This window comes from Seriola dumerili, unplaced genomic scaffold (assembly GCF_002260705.1).
Source record: "Seriola dumerili isolate Sdu_G_001 unplaced genomic scaffold, Sdu_1.0 BDQW01000052.1, whole genome shotgun sequence".
In the NCBI taxonomy this organism is placed as follows: Eukaryota; Metazoa; Chordata; class Actinopteri; order Carangiformes; family Carangidae; genus Seriola; species Seriola dumerili.
The window spans coordinates 846934-870393 of NW_019174307.1; the positions used below are offsets into that span (position 1 = coordinate 846934).

Here is a 23460-nt window from a genome sequence, read left to right on the forward strand (position 1 = left end):
AGTCTTTTGACCGTGTCGATGCACCAGCCTCTGCTCTCAAACAGCTGGGTGTCTTGACCTTTGCAATTGGAACCAGGAACTCCGATAGCAGAGAACTGCAGGACATATCCCACGACCCAGCTACGCTCTGTCTGTGTCTGAATTCACTGACCTTCCCAGCGTCCAAAAGCAGCTTCAGTCCTCCGTGGAGGCTGCGGTTATTGACGTCACCCCAGAGTCACCAACTGTACTTGGTACGTTAACTTGCACGTCCTCTCGCCCCAAGGGCTAAGTGATTTGATTGACCTACACGAGGGAAAGAAATTCAGTGCGATAGTGTTTTTTCTTCCATGTGTGATTTGAAGAGAGGTGCTGGTGTGCTTTCCTGCTTTTTACAAATTGAAGTATCCAGTTGTAGGTGCTTTTGAGAAAAGAAAAAAAGAAAAGCCAGACAGAAACTAAAAGATAGTGCACCACTTGATGATGACTAGTTCTGGAGTGTACTCTTTGCAAAAGTTATTTACATCTTGTCTTCCCTTTATTTTCTCAGTTGACACTGCCAAAAAGGATATCGTATTCCTTCTGGACGGTTCTGATGCGACAAGGAATGGCTTCCCAGCCATGCGTGATTTTGTTGAGAAAGTGGTGGAGAAACTCAATGTGGGACAAAACAATGACTGTGTCTCTGTGGTCCAGTACAGCAGAGATGCCGAGGTCAATTTCTATCTGAACACATACACCACAAGAGAGGATGTTGTGGATTCGGTCAGAGGGCTGACACACAAAGGAGGCAGACCCCTCAACACCGGGGCAGCCCTCCAATACGTCAGGGACAATGTCTTTACAAACTCCTCCGGGAGTAGGCGCCTGCAAGGTGTTCCACAGATGTTGATCTGCTAAATGGTGGAAGGTCTTTTGACAATGTAGACGCCCCGGCCTCTGCTCTCAAACAGCAGGGCATCTTGTGATTGGCATTGGAACAAGGGGCTCTGACAGTAGAGAGCTGCAGAAGATATCATATGATCCTAATCTTGCCCTATCAGTGTCTGATTCACTGACCTCCCCAGTGTCCAAGAAACGCTCTCCTCTGATGAGCACAGTGGTAGTGAGAGCCACGGAGGTGACACCAACAGTGACTGGTAAGAAAGTGACTGATTTTTACCATTCAAGCTCATGCTAGGACCTCAAATTGAATTGTAATAAAAGCGTATTTGACTAAGATCAGGTCAGCCAGTGGCACTTTGACAAAACAGTTGTGCCATCTTTGTAGAGCAGCTTGTAAAGGTGGAGGTTAGCTTTCATCATCATCTCTCTCTCTGTTCCACCATTTAGCAATATCAGGACCTGTGGAACTCCCTGCAGGCGCCTGCTTCCGGCAGAGGCCGTGAAGACATTATCCCTCAAGTGCTGGAGAGCTGCTCCAGTGTTGAGGGGTCTCCCGCCTTTGTGCCTCAAACCTCTGACAGTGTCAAGGATCTGGCCTTTTGTGGTGTACGTGTTCAGATAGAACTGGACAGTTGGCTCTCTGCTGTACTGAACCACTGAGACGCGGTCTTTGTTGTCATCCACACTCAGTGTCTCTACTACTCTTTGGACAAAGTCTCGCATAGCTGGGAATCCAGTTCTAGTGCCATCAGATCCATCCAACAAGAACACAATGTCCCTTCCCGTTAGCTGTTTGTCCACTACGGAACATAAGATTTGAGACACATTTAGGTCAAACTGTCAAACATTTCCTGTGTGAAGTTCAGATGATGAAAGCTAACCTCCACCTTTACAAGCTGCTCTACAAAGATGGCACAACTGCTTTGTCAAAGTGCCACTGGCTGACCTGATCTTAGTCAGATACACTTTTATTACATTTCAATTTGAGGTCCTAGCATGAGCTTGCTAAGTAAAAATCATTATCATTTTTACTAGCTCTCTTGGCCTGGGTTTTCATTAAAAATTTAATTTAAATGTTCCAAACGTCCACAGCTGAATTATTTCACTTTTTTGTTATATTTGTGTCTGAACATGAATTTCTTCTTGCTTTCTGTTTCAAAATAGAAATACCAAATAGTTAATTGATTTTAAAATTTTCACAGACTTGGTGTGTTGCATCTATTTGGTCATATTTTCATACTCTATGTCTTTACACCAACCAGCCACTATTTTCATTACATCTGACTTTCCTTTCATTATTTCCTTTCTTCGACACAAAAACTTTTTTTGTGTTGTTAAGATGTTGAAAATTTAAATGGTTTCACTCACATATTCAACCAAGCTGTTTATTTGTGCATTAACTTAATCATGCAGAATACAATATCTATGCAAGTTCTTACCAATCACTTCAGTTCTTGGAATTTCCTCTTTCAAAATGTTTTCTGTAATTGCAGCAAAAACTTGATCTTGTATATTTTGAAGTTCATCCATTTTAGAGACTGATAAACTGTAACTTGGAGCATGTGATATTTTCTCCATTTCCTTTGGGTCAGAGCCTTTTGTCGCAATAGTAAGTATTGTGACATTGCTTTCTTTTAGAGAAGATAAAGGCAAATCCACACTGTCACTTGATGGTCCACTACTTAAAACAACAAGAATTTGTGGCACATTTTCTGTGTATCTGCTCCCTGAGGCAGCTGTGAATACATTGTCTTTCACATATTGTAGAGCTGCACCCATTTTTAGAGGTCTTCCCCCTTTGTGTGAGAGCCTTCTGACAGCTGTTAAGACATCTTCCTTCCTCATGAATGAATTCAAAAAGAAATTTGCTCGGGCCAAATTGCTGAATTGAATCACAGCAACTCTGTCTTTCTTTGATCCAATGTCAAATCTTTCTATTAATTTGTACAGAAAATCTTGAAAGGCTGAAAAGGCATTTCTGGTACTATCAGATCCATCCAAAAGAAAAACTATGTCTCTTCCTTTTTCATCACTTTCCTCTGTTAATGGAAATAGATGTGATAGATGAGAAAAGGTTAATGTTAATCACAATCATTATAAATATATTCAGAATCAGCAGCTAAAGTTCATTTCTTTAAGTAATTGTTCAAATAATCTAAGTTCTTACCTGCTTTAGTTTCCTTCTCAACTCCCTCTTGAGTAAGATGACTCATCAAACTTTGTTGAATACGAGGAAGATTTACAAAGTCAGGGACTGAGTAAGCATAACTTGGGTCAGAGGAAATGACTTGCATCTCAGCTGAATTTGACATTCTTGATCCAACTGCAAATGTGACAACCCCTGCAGCCTTAAGCATACTTGCTGGGCCTCGTGGAGAATCCCTAGATCTTCCACCAGCCAATATTACAAGCATCTGCTTGGCACCTTCATGATGTCGACCTCCAGCGTTTGAAACAAAAACTTTATCCCTCACAAACTGTAGTGCTGCCCCAATGTACTGTGGCCTTCCGCCTTTTGGTTTCAGGCTTGCGATATGCTTAAGAACATCATCTCTTGTGTTGTAAGTATTCAGATTGAAATTCAGTTCAGCATTGTTGCTATACTGTACAACAGCAACTTTATCTTTTCCCTGGTCCAGGTCAAAGCTGCCAACCATTTTTGCAACAAATTCACGTATCGCAGAGAATCTACTCCTGACATCATCAGATCCATCAATGAGAAAGACAATATCTCTATTCACGCTGGAGCTTGAACCTATGAAAGCCAACAATCAATCATTAATTTTCTTTTATGTGTTTTTGTGTGTGTCCGTGTGTGTCTGTGTTTGTATGTGAATTTGTGTGTGTGTGTGTGTGTGTGTGTGTGTGTGTGTGTGTGTTGCCTTGTTTTGCTATATTTTGGGGGTCAGTAAACTGGGAATCTACGATAAATGAGAGATAAGATAACTTTGGGACGAAAATGCTGTGTCCCACAACTTTAAATCAAAAGCTGCGTTTCGACCAAAAAGTACCTGGAACTTTAAGTTCCAAATAGATGTGATAGATAAAAACAGATTAATGTTAATCAAAAAATTATAACAAATATATTCAGAATCAGCAGCTAAAGGTGATTTCTTTAAATAATTAAAAGGTTCCTGTGGCCCATTGTTGTCTGCGTCTCCACCGCAGCCTAAAGTGCTAGGAAGATTAGGCTAAATTATTACTTGACAGCACTTTTAGGACATCACCTGAACGAAAATACAGGACAAATTGCATCCAGTATATTTTCAATACAGGATGCAGCAATGGTGGCAACGCTAGCCACTCTGGTTGTTGTGGTCCTGTTTTTTGTTTTACCTTCTCCTGGACCTGTTTCGTGGTGTAGAAAAGGGTTAGGCTATGTCTGCTTGGTGCTCGCTCGCTCACTTCAGTCTTTTAAACATCGCAGGTGAAATAAAATGCAGTGAGTACGTAAGATTTGGTTTCCAGGGTTAGGCTAAGAAATAGGTTTAGGTTATACCTGTGGTAAATTTTAGGGTGAGGCATTTAGTTGTGAGGGTTAAGGTTAGGGTAAGGTGCTGGGGAATTCATTATATCAATGATTGGTCCCCATAAATATAGTAAAACAAGGATGTGTGTGTATATATATATATATATATATATGTATATACATATATAAAATTAGAGATTCATCAGAAATAAAATTAGGTCAAATAGATTAATACTTGTTTTTACTCACCTACAACAGAGCTGCCAGTGCCTTTGTGAGATGCAAAGGCTAAGAGCAGCTGTTGTCTCACAAGAGGAAATTCAGACTTCTCCTTGATAAAATACACTGCTCGAGGACTGTGTGCTAATTGCTCCATCTCCAGTCTATCTGTATTATTAACTCCAATGGTGAAAAGTGCAATTCCATCCTTTCTCAGTCTTTCCACTGGACCTAGGACATTGTCATCTGACTTCCTCCCACTTAAGAGAATCAGTATCTGTGGAACTCCCTGCTGGGCTCTGCTTCCAGATGAAGCAGTCAGAACATTGTTCTTCACATAATCAAGGGCTACACCAGTGTTCACAGTGAACCCTCCTTTCAGTTTAACATTGCTCAAATGACTCATGACATCGTCTTTCACTGAGTACGAGTTCAGGAGAAAATCAGTAGTGGGTTCTGTGCTGTACTGAATCAGAGCGACTTGTACTTTGCTTGGACCAATTTGTATTTGTTTGACAAATTCTCTGACAAAATCCAAAATTTGTGTCTCACTTGCTCGCATTTCATCAGAGCCATCAAGGAGAAAAACAATATCAGCGCTCTGGAGTTCTAATTCTGCAATTGTGGAAGTGTCTGAAATGGATACAAACAAACATTTTACAAAACCATCATCTTTGCTGTAAACAGAAATATTTTAATATACGTGTGGTATTATAATCATGAAACTTGTATGTCCACATAGATGGCATCTCTAAAATGTTTAAATCCAAACTATTGTTCTACTTCTTACCAATAACAGTTGGAAATTCAGTTGTTTCTTGAGTGCCCCTCAATGTTGCTTCCAAAGATGGATGTATGCTTTGAAGATTGTTGAAGTTTGTGACATAAAAATTGTGTGCCGGCGTGAAAGAAATGGTTTGCATTTCCAAAGTATCAGCATTCCTTGTTCCAATAGTAAAAGCCTTTATTCCATTTTCTTTGAGGGACTGCGCTTGGCTTCTGACATCATCTGTTGATCGCCCACCACTAAATACATACAGATACTGGGGGACTGATTCTTCACGTCTGCCTCCAACTGAAGCAGCAAATACATTGTCTCTGACAAACGCCAGTGCATTGCCAATCTTGAGGGGTCGCCCCAACTTATGTCTCATTGTTCTAATGGAACTGAGCACATCACTCTTGGATGAATAGGAATTCAAGTAAAAATTGACTGTGGCATCACGGCTGTATTGAACAACAGCCACTTGATCTCTGTTCTCACCTACATTTAAACTTTCAACAATTTTTTCAATAAAGCCTCGTATCTCTTCAAAGCCATTTCGTGAGTCATATGATCCATCAATAAGAAACACTATATCATTTTTCTCGGAATCTGCAACAAAGATAAAACAAATGTGGAGACAAAGGCAGTGTGATTTTCTGCAGGGAATGGGTAAGCAGCAACAATGACAGTCAACTTTGATTCCCCATTATCTTATTTTCTTTACAAAATAATGTTTTAGTCAAAAGGTAAAAACAATACACCTTACCAAAACCCTTTGTGGGAGCAGTTTGCTCTAAATGGTGGGAAGCCTTTCTTAACAATGAAAACACATCCTGTGTAGCAGCAGGAAGTTCCTTATAATCAGTAATAGAGAGTGCATAATTGGGTTCATGAGATAATGTCTGTATCTCCAGGGTATCAGCATCAGTTGTTCCGATGGCAATTGGGATGACACCAGTTTCTTTCAGCATTCTGACTGGGGTTCTTATGTCATCTCCAGATCTTCCACCACTCAGTAGTATGAGTATCTGTGGAACTCCCTCCAGGAGTCTACTTCCTGACTCAGAAGTAAATACATGGTCCCTCACATACTGAAGAGCTGCTCCAATGTTGTGAGGATAACCTCCTTTGTGTCTTAGACCTTGTACTGCATCAAGGACATCATCCTTTGTTAAGTATTGTCCCAAGTTAAAATTTGTTTCTGCTGTGTTGCTGTACTGAACCACAGCCACACGATCTTTGTTTGCATCAACGTTTAGGTCTGCCACCATTCTCTGCACAAAGTCTTTAATATCTGGAAATCTTTGCTCAGAATCATCAGAGCCATCAAGCAAGAACACAACATCTCTTCTGCTGGGATCTGTAATCACACAGACATTTCAACATATTGGTTGATGATGAAATTTGTGATGAAAAGTGCAAATGTTCAATAATTCCACATGCACAACTTGCTATACTTTAGCAGACCATTGCAGAACCTGTAATTGGAATCACTGCTTGACAGAAGTGGGCAGGACCACCAAAAACAACATGGAGGAAATCCTAGAATAACACTAACAACCAAATGCAAAGTTTGGTGTGTGTAGCCAAGTTCTTATTATTAGTGAAATGGTCCAAAATAAGGTGAATTTCAAGTATTTAAGGAATGGGTTGGAAAAAAATGGCATGATACATTTAAAGTATCTTAAACCAGAATTCCAATTGTTGCTCTGAAAAAGGTGAAAACTGTTTTATGTTGTCTCAATAAAACCAAAATATTTTTTTCATGAGGACGCTGTCATAATCCATTTAATGATCCAACATATCTATCATCTAATGGCCAATAGATCCAACAGCCAAAAAGTGGTACTAGTCTGTTACTGTCCATCATTTATCCTCAATTGAAATGAAAGATTGCTGGTCTATGTAAAACTCACAATGTGTGAAGTTGTGCACATGGTGTAAGGTGTTGTCATGACAGAGTCTTACCATAGGATGCTGGTTTCATAGCAGGGGTTTCAGCCTTGGTGGTGGCAGAAAATATTTGTTGTTCAATTCCTGACAGATCACTGGGATCTGCTACAAAGAAAGCACGACTGGCTTCCTGTGAAATAGACTGAATCTCAAGGGCATCTGCATTCTTTGTTCCCACCACAAATACCATCACGCCCATTCCTTTCAAGTTTTCTACAGCATTTCTGACATCATCACTGGACCGTCCGCCAGTTAAGAGAACCAAAATCTGAGGGACGCCCTGTTGATGCCTACTTCCAGAAGAGGCTGTAAAAACATGATCCTTGACATACTGGAGGGCTGCACCAGTATAGAGGGGTGTGCCTCCTCTATGCCTTAGACTTCGCACATTGTCTGCCATACTCTGCTTTGTTTTGTGTGTGTTCAGGAAAAATTCAGCAGAAGGTTCCCTGCTGTACTGCACCACTGAAACACGATCGATGTTCTCATCCACATTGAGTTTCTCCACCATTCTCTCAACAAAGCCAAGCATTGCCTGAAATTCATTTTGCATTTCATCTGACGCATCCAACAAAAACACAATATCGCGTTGAATGGAATCAGTTCCATCTTCAGAACCTTTCACAGACACAAAGATGATGCTCAGTTAGAGTTACACAAGTTATTCAAGATAGATAGATAGATAGATAGATAGATAGATAGATAGATAGATAGATAGATACTCTTACCTAGTACATTCTGTGGTTTTAGTCTTGGCTGTTGTCGAGGCACTCTTTTCACAAATGACACAAGTTGTTGATAGACACTCCCAATATCATCAAACCGCAGCACAGAGAAAGCATAGGAAGGGTTATGTGCAATCATTTGGAGCTCGAGTATGTCAGCATTTCTTGTGCCTACACAGAACGGAACAACTCTGTCCTGTTTTAGAGCCAGAGCTGCACTTGCAACATCATCTTGAGATCTGCCGCCACTTAAGAGAATCAGTATCTGAGGGACACCTTCTTGATGCCGACTCCCCGAGGAGTCAACAAAAACATTGTTTCTCACGTAGTCCAGAGCTGCCCCAGTGTTGAGGGCTCTGCCCCCTTTATGGTTCAGCTCCTGGAGAGCATTAAGAATATCTTCTTTTTCTGTGTAGGTGTTCAAGTTGAAATGTGTCTGTGGATCTCTACTATACTGAACCACAGAAACACGGTCTTTGTTTTCACCAATACTGAGTGATTCTACCACTCTTTGGACAACACTTTTCATTGCTGGGAAGCCACTCCGTGTCTCCTCTGACCCATCCAATAGAAACACTATGTCTCTTTGAGGGGACTCTAATTCAACTAGAAAAGAATAGGAAAACCTTGTTTAATAATCAGACATAATACATCAGCGTGGTGCAATCAGTACACATTAGATGGTTGGTAAAGCCATAAGAGTATTTGTAATTTAAACTACAATAAACAAGGTGTAAAATGCCAGAACATTAAAAAAAAAAAAAAAAAAAAAAAAAAAAAACGTTAATAAACATGGAGAAAACTACAAGACAAGAAGCATTTTCCTCTTTCACAAATGAAAGATGCTGAAAGCTGAATAAAAGATTTCAATATTCTCTAACTTTAGATATTCGGTCAATGATGTGATTATCATTGGCTCAAGGAAGAGCTTAAGAATGATGCTGATGTGAGGCTTTCAAGAAAGACTCTCCAAGGTACATGAAGAAAAGAGATGAGAGCCAAACAAGAAACAGCATCAGGAGATTGTGTTTGAGGAACATGAAACTGACCGACATTCTTCAGAAGATGATGCAGTTTCATGGCAGTTCAAACCATGAAAGACTTGTACTAAAACTATAAGTGGGGAGTCTGATTTGGCGGAGAATCAGGGATGCTTCTTACCCACAACAGTAGGCAGCTCGATGTGTTTTGGCAACTTGACAAATGCAGCTATCTCCGGCTGAATGGACAAAAGTTCACCAAAGACAGGCAGGTTGAAAAGGAATCTGGGGGAGAGGGCAATTTTTTGAAGCTCCTCCTGTTTAGCATTTTTCATTCCAATGGCAAAAGACAGAACGCCAATTTGTTTTAACTCTACCGCAGCTCTTGAAACATCATCACTGGATTTGCCTCCAGTCAGTAAAAACAGGATCTGTGGGACACCTTCTAGTTGTCTACTCCCCGATGATGCTGCGAAAACATGGTCTCGCACAAACTGCAGAGCAGCCCCGGTGTTCCGAGGTTTTCCTCCTTTGTGGCGAAGACTTCTCACAGCGTAGATGATAGCCTTTTTGGTTCTGTGAGTTTTTAGGTTGAAGTAAACTGTGGTGTTGTCACTATACAGCACAACAGCCACTCGAACCTTATCTTCTCCAATGTCAAGCTCTTCTGCCATTCTTCTGATGAACTCTCGAATAGCAGGAAGTCCATTTCTGGAGTCATCCGACCCATCAAGGAGAAACACTATGTCCCTCTTATTGCTCTCTGCATTAACAAGGTGATACATGTATAGACGAAAAGAGAATTCATTGAAGACTTTTCTACACTCATGCATAGTCATCAGCATGAGAAAGAAGCTCAGAAGCTAAGAAAAATAAAACTGAGCAGAAAAAGAAAGATGACCTGTTATTTCAGGCAGAACTGCTAAAGAACCATCTTTTTATTTCATCAAAAAGATGTTTGAGAGAACTTGGCAATTTATCTTCAAAGCAACATCAAAATGAACAATTGGAAAGAAGAATAAAAGAGAGCTACATTGGGAAAACCTTAGAAATACACAACAGTTGATTTTTCAAAGCACAATAGATTTTATAGCAACAGTATTCATAAATATCATGCAGGAAAAATGTGTCATAATGAATCATTGTGGGATTCATGTTGATTACAGAGAGAGAGAAAGAGAGAGAGAGAGAGGAGAGAGAGAGAGAGAGAGACTATCCTAGAGAGTAAAAGTTGTTATGTGGAAGAAAAGATGTCGTAAGTAATCCAATTTCAGGCATATATTCAAATGTGGAATTCTTACCTACTAAATCAGAGATTCCAGTCATGGTTTCCTCAGTGTCTTTGTTTATGTTCAGTGTAGCAAAAAGTTGCGACTGGATTGAGGGCAACTTGGAGAAATCATTGACCTTGTATGTGAAACCAGGTTTGGAGGTAATCATTTCCAACTCTGACAGATCAGCATCTCCCACTCCAACTCCCACTGACACAATTTCATGCTCTTTAAGAGCAAAAGCTGGGCTTCTTACATTATCAGTGGATGGCTTGCTACTTAGAAGAATTAAGATCTGTGGCACTTCTTCCAATCTTCTACTGCCCGTGGATGAAGTGAAGACACTATGCCTCACAAACTGGAGAGCTTGCCCAATGTTAAGGCGCCTCCCTCCTTTGTGTCTCAAATTATCTATGGCATTTCTAATGTCATTCTTTGTCTTGTGAGAATTTAGATAAAAGCTGACCTCAGGGTTATCAGCGAACTGAACCACAGACACTCTGTCTTGGCCCTCACTGCCAGAGAGGCTCTCCACTATGCTCTTAACAAAGAGTTTTATCTCTGGGAATCCATGTCTTGTGTTATCAGAGCCATCCAGTAGGAACACAATATCTCTTTTTACAGCATCACTTTGTTCTAAGACATAACAAATAAGATTTTGTTATTCTGATGAAACACCAAAAATCAGGAGTTGTGTTGTTTTCTCACAGCAAGTTTAACATGCTAATAAGAATTTAAATTTTCCTCTTACCTTGCTGTAGGACCACGGCTAGCTGTTCCTTTGGAAGGCTCAAGTAGTTATTGACCCTTGATGGTATGGTGCTGAGCTCGCTGAATTCCTTCACAGTGAAGGCAAACGAAGGGTTGTGTGAAATGGCCTCAATCTGCTTTGGGTCTGCATTCTTGACGCCAACACCAAATGGTATGACTCCGTCCGTCTTCAGCGCACCGGCTGGATCTTTCACATTGTCTCTGGACCTGCTTCCAGCCAATATGATATTAAACTGAGGGACGTTTTGTGCACCCCGACCACCATTCCTTTCAGAAAAGATGGTGTCCCTCATGAATCTTAGAGCATTTCCTGTGTTGAGACTGCGTCCACCAGTCGGGGACATGGAATTGACAGCTCTAAGCACCTCTTCTTTGGTTTGATAAGTGTTAAAGTAGAAAATTGGAGCTGGCTTCTCACTGTGTTGAACCACTGAAACTCTTACTCTGTCAGTCCCAATGTCAAGTGGCTCAAGTATTTTGATGATAAAATCACGGATGTAGGCAAACTCTCCTCGAACACTGTCTGTGCCATCAATGAGGATGGCAACATCCCTTTCCGCTCCAGTGACAACAGCTGAGGGAAAACAAAATGAACTGTTACAAGGGAGACTTTTCATTACAGTTTCATGTACTGACATTGCATTTATTTCATTGATAGAAACATCTATTTAATTAATAGAAACTCACCAGGTCCAGTAATTTCTGTGGTTTCCTCAGGGAATGGTATAACTGTATCTGTATCACCAACCACTGTTACCAACTTTGGCATGATTACTTCAGCCATAGCGGGTATATTCGAGAAGCTTGCGTGATGGTAAGCCAAATCTGGAACAAAGGCAACTGTTCTCAGGAGGGCTTCATCTGCTTGCCCAGAACTGACTGTGAAGGTCAGAACCCCAGCCACAGCCAACTTATCAGCCACACTTTTCACCTCATCATTGGGTGGACCACCTGTGATCAGAACCAAGACCTGCTGGACCCCCTGCTTCCTGCGTGACCCGGTTGATGGCTGGAACATTGTGGCAAGGGCATGTTGCATGGCAGCTCCTGTATTCAAAACTGAGCCTCCCATCAGCCTGAGCTGAGAGATTCTATTCACAACATCTTCCCTGTTGCGGTAGTTGTTCAAATAAAATTCAATATTTGGATTGTCAGCAAATTGCAGGAGACCAATCTGGACTCTGTCAGGACGTACATCTAGCTGGTTGACCACGTTGATCATGAAGTCTCTCACATAGGGCAAGTTAGAGCTGCCAATGTAGTTTGAGCCATCCACAAGGAAGACAATGTCTCGGACCACTTTTTGAGTCTGCACTGTGGTTATCTCCACCACTAAGAGAAAGCACAAAAAAAACAAAATATTACCTTACTTTCACTCTTTACATAATAAAAAATCAAATGATGCCCATTGAAACTGTTATCTTTAAATGCTATGAAGTTGATTCTTTGTTATGGGTAAACTTGTTTCTGCTATTGGTTTTCCACTTATTTATTCAAAGTTTTTCATTCATTTGGTTTAAATAGGCCATTTTTCAAGTTCATATCATTCATTCTCTGTATTACTTTTGAAATGTATAGATTGTGCTTAGAAGACTGAGCATTACCTGGCTCAGTGGGTACTTCAGTCACCACCACCCCAGCTAGAGTGGAGAGTGCATCAACAATTGCCCTTGGGTTGCGGAGTAGTGCACGGAAGTCCTTCAACATGAACACAACGCTTTCAGCAAAGGCAATTTGTTTCAGCTCCTGCTCATTAGCAGCCTTGGAGCCTGCAGCCAGAGTCAATACGCCCATACGGTGCAAGGCCGCAGCAGGTACTTCCACATTGTCACTGGACCTTTTACTGGTCATCAACAGTAAAAGCTGGGGTACCCCCTGTTGAATACGGCTGCCTTTCTCAGGCCGTAGCATGTTTGTCCGCACAAAATCCAGGGCTGCTCCGATATTGACGGTCTGTCCAGGTCTTGGTTTGATAGCACCCAAAGCAGCATTTAGAGCCTCTTGGGATCCATGGGAGTTGAGATCCATCTCAAGTCGAGGGGCATTGCTGAACTGGGCCACACCCACTTGAACATGGTCTGGGCCGATTGGCATGACGTCAACAAACCGCTTGATGAATTCGCGCACAGAGTTGATCAGTGTTGCACCCATTGTACTGTCAATTAGGAAAATGATGTCTCGTTTTCCGACTGTCAAGACTGAAAAGAAAAGAAAAAAAATGATATGAGAATAAAAGCTAATTTTAGGATACATTATAATAATAAACTTGTACATGCTAAAGGCTAACAAATATTCAGATATTCTGTAATTAGATTTAACGTGTGTGTGTGTGTGGGGTGGGGGGGTGCCTTCTGGATGTTTTATTGTAAAAATTTATTTTCCAACTGATGTTCTGACACTTGCTTAAAGACTGGTAAAGACAAAAGGTATCAATTAAAATTAGAATAAGAATAGAAATGCATTAATGAGTAATCAATACAATTTAAACGTAAAACACACTGCAGAGTCTAGCCTGAAAGTGGCACTGGAACTTGGTTCTTAATGTGCCAAGTGTTGTCATTTGATTAATGTGTTGGTCATTCATATAGTTCATAAAATCTTTTTATTTAATTTCACAAGCCCTTATATTGTTCTGTGCTCTGCAGTGCTTGTTGGACTTGTTTTGTTTCACGAAAAAAAATTATATTAAAACTGCACATATTTTGTGTTTAAATTATTTCTTTGAATGCAGGAACTTACAACTTACAAATATTAAGCTCTAACAAGGAATATTTTGGGGCATACATGATATATAAATCATTGTTTTGTTGACTTCTATGTCACATGGTTAACATGTGTCAAGGTCAGGGTGTCTAGCTAGCACATGATGTTCTGTCATGGCTGATAGGGTGGGGATGGTTGCAAAAAGTTGTACTTTGAGCAGCCAAATCAAAACAGACCACACTACTTTTTTTAGTTCAAAATAGGCAATATATTTAGCTAAGTTTATACCATATAACAACAGATGCAACAATAACTGCTCAATTTAATGTAAAAGAGAATACAAACAAATTATTTGGGGAATTATTTTGTTAGCTTCTTATCATAAACAATAAAACTGATAAATTGTGCCTATTTTGACTCAAGGTAGGCCTATGTTCTACACAAAACAAAACTCAATAACTGATATAACTGATCATATATGATAAATAAATGATAAATATGATTAAATGAATAAATATAACTAGAATATTATTGTATAAATAAATCTAACTAGAATATTATTGTATAAATAAATAATTCTAGAATATTATTATAAAACTATGTATATTTTCAGAATATCATACCTTTTGAGACAAAAAGTAAAAGGTGAAATTAGTGAAACTTATTGAATTCTTAATATGTTGCAACCATCCCTGATTCTTGTTGCAAATGTCACTAGGTTTGGGGTCAGATGCAATATTGGAATTCTGGTATGGTGGGTAACATCTGGTGGACAGATGTAAGTTTAAAATAAAAGTTTGGTTGGTCAAGTCCAAATAGTCTCTGAGTAACTGAGAGAAATGCAAGATAGTGTTGCAACCATCCCCAATCTCCCCTACTTCTCTTAGTAGAAGATATTTACTTAGTTTAGTCAGCAGAGTCAAATTTCATCTAAGTAGATACAGAACACTAACAGTAGTTAATACTTTCAACTTTTACTATGTTATTATCACCTCTGTTGATAGTCCTTATTACAATTGAGATTAAAGACATTTCAAGTTTAGCACAAACCTCTCATATCTTACCTTGTACACTATATTAGATTCATTACAAGCTTTTAATTGATTAAGTCCCCTTCGACAACCACAATGCCCCGCCCACATTTACAGAGAAGTTACATACCTTCTGTGAACTCATTCTGAACTATAATGGAGCGCTGGACCACCCCATTAATGTATGGGAGCAGCTGGTCACCCATGTTTGCCACTGTTCTGAAATCAGGGGCTGACATGACAAAACTTTTGTCTGTAGCAACTGCTTCCAGATCTGCAGTGGCAGTGTCACCAATCATCACGCCGAATGTGATAATGCCAGCCCTCTTAAGGGCCCGGTCACCAGCACCAGTATCATCAGTGGATGGCCCAGCACTGATAACCACCAGCATCTGGGGCACACCCTCGTCTGCCCTGCCCCCAGCTGTTTGGCTCAAGAGGCTCTCGGCCACTTCCTCCAAGGCAGCCCCCAGGTTTGATTCGTCGCCCCCTGAGTAGGGAAGGCCCTTCACAGCTTCCAGGACTGACGATTTGCTGTCATAGCTATTTAGATAGAACTTTATCTCTGGGTTGCCGTTGTAAACAGCCAAGGCCACCCGAACAGCGTCCCTGCCCACATCAAGGGGCTCAATGATTCTCAAAACCAAATCACGCACAAAGGGGAAGTTTGCTGCTCCAACGTTCTGTGATCCATCAATTAAGAGTACTAGGTCAGCTGAATCTTGCTCTTTAAGGAGAGAGAGAGAAAACAAAACAAAATGGAACTTGTGAAAGCGTTAACTACAGTGAGACAGAGAAAAGAATTCAATCAGAGAACTCGTGCTAGCATGTCACTGCATGTGTAACATTCAGAGTGAACAAATCAATAACAAAATTGCAAAACACATCATACTGCATGTAGGCTGAACCAAGGAGATTTCCTAACATGGTGTCATTTCTGGATTTTTTTTTCCCCCCTAAATGTCACTTTGTACGCTTTAGTCAGAATTACTGTGATTTTGTTTCCCAATCACAGAATGGACATTTAGATTGTCTATGGATCATAAATACTAACCACTGATAGAGGAATAATTCTCCACATCTTCTATCAGTAACAGCTTTATGAGACCAAAACATATTTATATTTTTCCCACATCAGAGGCAGATTAGAGCTCTGACACAATGTAAAGCAAATTGAATTTGACATCATTTTGATTGTTGTGATAAATAGCCAAAAGAAAAAAAGTTTTAATGTGACTGAATGATTGGTGCTTCAACTGAAAAGCTTAAATTTTTTACAAGTATTTAAACTGTTTTAAGGTTGATTGTACTGAAATGACATAAATTGATAATAAGGTTTTCAGGAAGCGCAGACGTGTCCGATCTGCTGCTTGTATAAACTCCACTGAGTTCAGCCATCCCATGCAGACTCTTGTTACGGACCTCAGATAAAGTGACCAGTCATGACCCTGTGGCTCATCCTTGGTGCTTACAGGTTTACAGTACATGAGAACGTATTACATGTGATCCTGTATGAAATCAGTAAAATCATGTATATTGGTGATGCTTCCAATTTATTATACATTGCAGTGACTGTGTCACCCTCAAACACTTGACTCTTTTACATTAACTACTCTTCGTTGAAATTCACATAATTCTCATTCCAGTACGTTATTGTAACACATTACACATAATTTCTAGACGTCTACATGTAAAAACGTTCTCAAAGTACTTTTCCTGCAGGTCAAGGATGATTCCAGGCAGATTCATCACTGTTTCAATAAAAACACAATATTGCACATATTTCACGCAGATAGACATTGTGACTGATAAAGACAAACATACATATGCAAGACACTTAAGCAGTGGTGCATGGTTAGCTATTGTTAAAAGCTCATTGATTTTGAGGTGTACTGTTTTAAAGGGTAGGACATCTCTGAGTTCTTTTCCAAAGTTTTTTTTATGAATTATGAGGTTTTCTTTTCTTTCTTTTTCATCAGTTTTACCATTTTATTCTGTTGCTGTCTGTATTTGTGTCCTCTCACTTACAGCTGTAATAAGAGTAGGCACTACATGTATGTGAAAATGGTGACTTAAATTGTGACTGAGGTTATTGCCAACACAGCACTGAAATAACCATATGTAAAAGCATCTAGGACAGAATTTGAACAAGCATATATCTGTGCCATTATCACAAACTGAACTCCCTAATCTAAGATGCAGTAGGGGTGTCAATCACATGCAAACCATATTGTGATTTTTAGAGCATTAGGGACATATTAAATGTGGTAAGACAAAACAAGTGATGTTAATTTTGCAGGTTGACAGTGAAAGGTTATTGTGGTTAAAAAAAATACTTGATTGTGTTAATGATAAATTCCAGTCACGACCACATATGCAGCAGTTTCTTCCTGCACATGTAGACACATTAGTATAGTAGTGACACTGGTCCCATTTCATTACCTGTCCCTCTTCCAGCCACAGGGGCCTCAATTGCCACGGGAGCGCCCCCTGACCGGGTCACTGTGCTGCAAATCCCCACTACTAAATCTTGAATTATATCCCTCAAGGACAGGAAAGAGTCTACACTGAATACATGAGTGTCATGGGGCTGGCTAGCCATCTCCCTGAGCTCCGACTCCACTGCATCCTGAACTCCAACTGCAAACACCTCCACGCCTGCCATCCGCAGCACCTGAGCCGGCTCGACCACGTCATCCTGGGAGCGGCCATCTGTTAGCACCACCACCACCTGGGGCACCCCTTCAACAGCGCGGCTACCGGATGCAGTGGTCAAGTGTGTACGTATGAGGAATTCCAGGCCCAGGCCAGTGCGGGTCCCCCCACCGCGATAAGACATATCCTTGATGTGTGCCAGGACTCCCTGTGTTGTTGGGTAGCTGTTGAGCTGGAACTCAGTTCCAGGCCTGCTATTGTACTGCACGAGGGCAAATTTAAACCTGTCCCCTCCAACCCGGTGCAGCGATTGTATCAAACTGTACAGAAATTGTCTGACATGCTCAAAGTTCTCCTGTCCAATACTCCAGGATGAATCCACTAGAAAGTACATATCAGCTGCCAACCCTTGTCCACAATCTTCAGAGGAGAGTGTTTGGAGGACAGAAGTGAAGACCAGTGAAAAATATGCTTGGTGTATGGTACCAAAATATCTATAATGTTTAGGTAATTCTAGGTTTGACAGCATCAAACTTTGTACTTGGTACTCTAACACTCCTGGGGCGTTTATTCACATTTTTTGTCCCATATTGAGCTACACAGTTTGAATACAGATGTTATTATAATTGATGATGATGGGAAAATGGCTGGTTAACCAACAAAGCTCATTAGAATGGAAAAATATTCTATTTCATATACATATGTCTTTGTTTTTGTTAGAATATCATGAGAATGTTCATAAATCCCACTTTTAATTTCAATATTTGAATGAAAGTCCAGATGGAGATTAAATATTTTTGGAACAGCAAAAAATAAAATTTAAAAAAAACAAACATATCCCACTGAGTATTGCTGAAAACTGGAAACATCATTGTAAGCAGACAGATCATCTGCAAAATGAACCCTCTACTGACTGCAGCTGGGACTGACTTAGTTCAACTTACCTTCCTGAGCATCAAGTTTAGGGAGGAGTCCTGCAAACAGGACACCCAGAAGGGCGCATAGCGGTAACAACCGAGGCCTCCTCATCTTCAGAAGAAACAAAGGGGACACCTGTCAAACAGAAAACACAGAACATGTGATTATGAACCAGGAAGCACAGACAGTAGCTCTATTCTAATACAGCAAGGCCTATTAAATACTACTGTAGAGTTAAATAAGCTCATGTTAAATGAAGTATAAATGAATGTTTGAATACGAGTCTCAACAGTAAACATTTTACATAACAAACTATGCCTGCTTTAAGGTTTGTTTTCATGTTGTTTTCACAGAGTTAGTATTGCTGGAGCGTTTACATGATGTTTTGCACTCCCTATTTTGCTGAACCACTTCTCTAAATATAACACACAACATTGCTTCTTTAGCCAAGAATGCGACATTTAATCTATGACAAACCACTTAAGAGAAAGAAAAACATGTCTCCTGTTGCTTTACACTGGAACAAGCCATTTGCATGACATCAAAGAATCATCAGGCAGAGACAAGCCTGTACCTCCTGTCCAAACTTAAAAATGATAGGATTTAAATGTTGCTTGAATCAAACCGAAACTGTTAACTTTTGTGCATACAGCCTGCGTGACTGCCTTTCTCTCAGTGTAAGCGAGGGAGCCTCAGGCCTGTGTTGGTGCAGCACAGAGTGGTGATGATCAAAACCACCTGTTAAAACTACCAGCCAATGTGCTTTAGTAATTAACTCTGCTTGGCAACAGCTGAATTTTCCAACTCATAAAATAATGTGTTCTCAAGTGTTGGAGTGCTGGACTGGAAAGTCCACTTTCACAGCAGGGGTGTGTGTTTTCTATTTGCTTCATATGTTTTTCCCCCCATTGTGATGTCAAGTAATGTCACATGAAATGAAAGGAAAAGGTCAAATGTGGCCACTGAGAAAGTGTGCACATATGCACAGGGTGTAATTTTTTGTACATAGTTATTTAGCCTATAGCATAGGAAATCTTTCAAACATGAACATTAAAGCTAACACTGAACTACATACAAGCACAGTTGTTCATCAATCTTTTGCTATCAGTAAATGATGCCAGGACCAGTCTTAAAATGTACACACACGCACGCACGCACGCACGCACGCACGCACGCATACTTTTGTGCTTTTATACTAAACCCTAAAGTTAACCCCAACCATTACTCCTTAACCTTAACCCTAAAACCAAGTCCTAACACTCAAGCAGCGCTGTGAAGAGTCAGGGTTGTCTTCACTTTCTGGCTCGGAAACAAAAACAAAGGTCCTTACAAAGATAGAAGCCTGAGAGCACACACATGCACACACACACAACCTATTAAATTTGAGACCACCCTGAGGTGATAATATGGGCCCAGAAATACGCCAGAGCAGCCAGAGCAGCCAGAGCAGGAGCACTATAGAGCAATTAACACACTGAAGCAAACTTCAAACTGTAAAACTCTCATCTGAGAAAAACAAATGCCATCCAAATTAACCAAAACTTCCAACTGTGACCTGGCAGACTCAACACTCTGCAATTAGGGAGAGATTTTCATAAAAACATATTAACACAAACACAAAAAAATACCGTTAATACTGAAAAATAAAATGCCCTGAGATGGCACACATGGCCTATGAGCAGTGAAAACTTCACCATTCAGCTAATGATGGGATGTAAAAGTAGATAACTCCTGGATGCCTTCAACACTCACTGTGCCTGCCGGCAGACACAATAAAAGCTCTAAAGAGAAAAGTGGTGTTTGGATCATTATTCCCACCTAAGTATGTCCACTTTATTGGGACATAAAGTTCCAGAAGATATATACAAACTAAGTCAGTCATGGACACTGAGGTATAACTGTGACAATGTCCTCTAGTGGAGAATGCAGGTATAACACTGTTATAGTAGTTCCTGACTTTCTAGAATGAAGTAACACATAAAACCTGTGCACTGGTCATCTGTCTTTTATCATGAGTTTATTTAGTGGAATATGGAGTCACATGAAGCTTATGTAAGGTCTTTGTGTGTGAAGATTAACTTGCGAGGCTGCACAATGACTTCAAAACTTTTAAAATGATATGCATCTTTCAAAATCCCTCCTCCTTCACTCCTTATTTTGTGCTTTTTAGGATTAACCCAAAAATTATTTTCAGTGGGGTTGAATGTGTGCCCCGACTGCACCAGTGACATCATGTGCCACACATATGTACCTGCCTGTGACCTGAGTGTTTGTTTTTAACCACCTATGCCAGGCTGTGGAGTGACTCTATTTTGCTGTTTGGGCAAATCTAAAAAAACACACTCCAATATGTGTATTCAAGAAATAGCTGTTTGGCCACTAAGCAATTGGAAGTTTGGCCTCTGGCTTGAGGACAACAACTTGATCTCACCAAATTATTTCAATGACAAGAAACCCTTTCATGAGAAGAGGAAAGTCCATGCGTCAGGCTAGAATCGAAGAGTGAATCATCCACAATACACAGAAATAATATAAACACAAACATTGAGTTTGTCACCATGTTTATACTGTATCCAAAGTTTATGCAGACTAAACTTTGCAGATCAGAGTGAAACTCTAAAAGTCTAAACTGGTGGGAATTAAAGAAACAGTAACATTGCATTTGTGCTCAGTTGTCAAACATCCCCATCAGCTGTGTGATCATCAAAATACACTGAAAGAAACTAAACATGTTAATATTGGCCATACAGTTAAAAACTGTGACTGTGAAAATGACTGAACTGAAAATATTATTGGCAGCTGCAGAGCTGTGCCAGTTATTCTACAACAAATCCATTTGCCCACTGTGAACACTAACTGGGTGGGGTCAGTCTACTACCCATAAAGGTCATAATGATTGCACATTTCAATTTTCTGTGACGATCTTGTATTTATAAAACAAACATTCAAAGTGCTTGGAGAATTTCAACTAAGTAAAGAAATATGGGAAATATGTGTCCCTGCAGTTCCCCAATGCTGTCAGTCTTCAGATATAGAGCCTAAATGACTGAGTTCCTTTATTTCAAGGAAATCTAAGCGGTTTTGGACAGGGCGACAGATGTTTGTGTTTTCCACTCATGCTCATGTGATTTCAGGTCACTCAAAAGCCACTTCTCTGCAGAGTTTGCCAGGCGTGGCCAGTGTGTCAACATTATGGCTTCCCTTCGCCGCCACAGAGGAAAACATGGTGGAGTCCTGTATTCTCTGGTACAAACATCCAAAACAATGGCAGCATGGGGAATACATTCAGAAAGAAAGTAAAATATTCATGTGGATTTTTTTGTGCCACTCCCCAGTGGTAAACATGTCAAATTACCTATTTACACATTCATCAGACACAACATTAGCAACATTAGCATTCATTTGATGTTGTGTTTTCGGCAAACTTATGGTCTTGACTAACTGCTGAGGGAAATATCTGTCTATGTAGCTGCTGCATGCTCCACAATGTTCACCAGCTGGTCACTAACCGTGTCTGCCTGCTGTTTAGTCAGAGGTTTCTATCTGAAAATAGCTTCCTGCTACTGGAAATGAAATTGATGAGAGCAGTAAGACTGAACCACAGCAGTAAATTTGAGCCATAAAACCAAAACAACGAGCTAAAAGAAGCAAAAATGCATCTTTAACCAGCTGCAGAGGTGGTTGATACGTCTCTGTGGGTTCATTCCTGCATGTGACCTCTTTCACATCACACACTGTCACATATAATCCCAATTAATTAATTAATCAACAATCAAAAATATTGATTATTGCAGCTTTAATATAAAAATACTGATTGTGCAGCTTTAAGATTTCCTGTGTCCACGTCAGAGACAAATGCAGTGGCAGAGAAAAGAGACTCAGTAATTCTAGAAAAAAATGGACAATGCAAAAGGTAAGCTGCTCATAATTTCCTCACCAGTGAATTTGATTACCACATCTGCCCTCTGGTATAAAATATCAATCATTGTCAGCATCTTAAAAGGATTATAAGCTCCCAGCACAAATTATCAGCATCAAACATGCAAACAAAGAAATTTTGTAACTCCATTGTGCAAGTTCATCTTTCTGTAACACCTGACCAAATTGTACACCCTGTCTTTGCATGTGATTTTGATTGCACAGGGCAATCCTGATCCTGGTTGCAGCCTATGTGCTGCTTTTAGCCTCAGTGTCCCTGGGCCAGATCCAAGGGAGTAAGGGGAAATCGGGATGTATCGCTTTGAGTGTCTTTTTTGCCACTGAAAACCTGCATTTAGGGGCTTTAAGAAGCTGCAGATATACATGGACTCTCCAGGTGCCTCTATATTGTTGTAAGCCTCAGCCTGAGTCAGCCATATATGTACATCATCATGGTAGTGTAATAAAATCTAAATTGTAAAAGATGAGGAGTAACGTGCTGTTGTCATGTTTGTGTTTTTATAGTTAACAGCATTAGTTTGCATTTACAGAACAAGACAGACAGACAGACACTGCTGGTGCCCGTGTGCACACTGAAGCACGTTGTGCAGCTGGACCTCACACACTCATTTATAGCAAAGACCACACACAAACATGCATATACATAAACACACACACACACACAAGCTCAAAGTGCAGGGCAGCACTGCAGCTCCATCAGTTTCAGTGACAGGTAGTAATGTTATTAATTGCACGTTCACCCTCTGCACCAATGGACCTTCTAGGACAGGATTAAGGACGTGGTTCAGTCACCTCACAGAAACAACAGGTGGTAAAAAGGTCCTTAATGTTCCAGTGGGTAAATTTTCACACAGGCTGAAGGCTTCTCTTAGATGGCAGTGAGCAAAAGCGACAAGATAAAAAGACGTTTGGCTTCACACGCGATTTTCAAAATGCATCTTCGACAGGTGTGAAAATAAGAAAACTACAAATATACTTTTTTCCAGGCTAATAGTGACTCAGCAGAGTGATTCAGTGACTCAGCAGAGTGATTCAGTGACTCAGCAAAAATGATTCAGTGACTCAGCAGAGTGATTCAGTGACTCAGCAAAAATGATTCAGTGACTCAGCAGAGTGATTCAGTGACTCAGCAAAAATGATTCAGCAGAGTTTAAAGCAGCTATAATTAAAATTTTGAATGAATGAATCACACAACT

At 40.2% G+C, this 23460-nt stretch overlaps 1 protein-coding gene across 5 annotated transcripts in view; it reads right to left on the minus strand.

The window, feature by feature from the left end:
- col6a3 (collagen type VI alpha 3 chain) overlaps positions 1–23460 on the minus strand; it is a 53237-nt gene that overhangs the window by 26332 nt on the left and 3445 nt on the right. For 4 of the 5 annotated variants that reach the window (XM_022740230.1, XM_022740231.1, XM_022740232.1 and 1 more), the window contains exons 2-6: positions 18352–18460; positions 14883–15479; positions 12623–13216; positions 11706–12350; positions 10999–11592 (exon numbers count right to left, since the gene is read on the minus strand). In XM_022740230.1, coding sequence (XP_022595951.1) covers positions 10999–11592; positions 11706–12350; positions 12623–13216; positions 14883–15479; positions 18352–18436 — 2515 coding nt within the window. In that variant the 5' untranslated portion in view covers positions 18437–18460. The remainder of the gene's footprint in view (positions 1–10998; positions 11593–11705; positions 12351–12622; positions 13217–14882; positions 15480–18351; positions 18461–23460) is intronic. The other variant, XM_022740233.1, reaches the window with a different exon arrangement.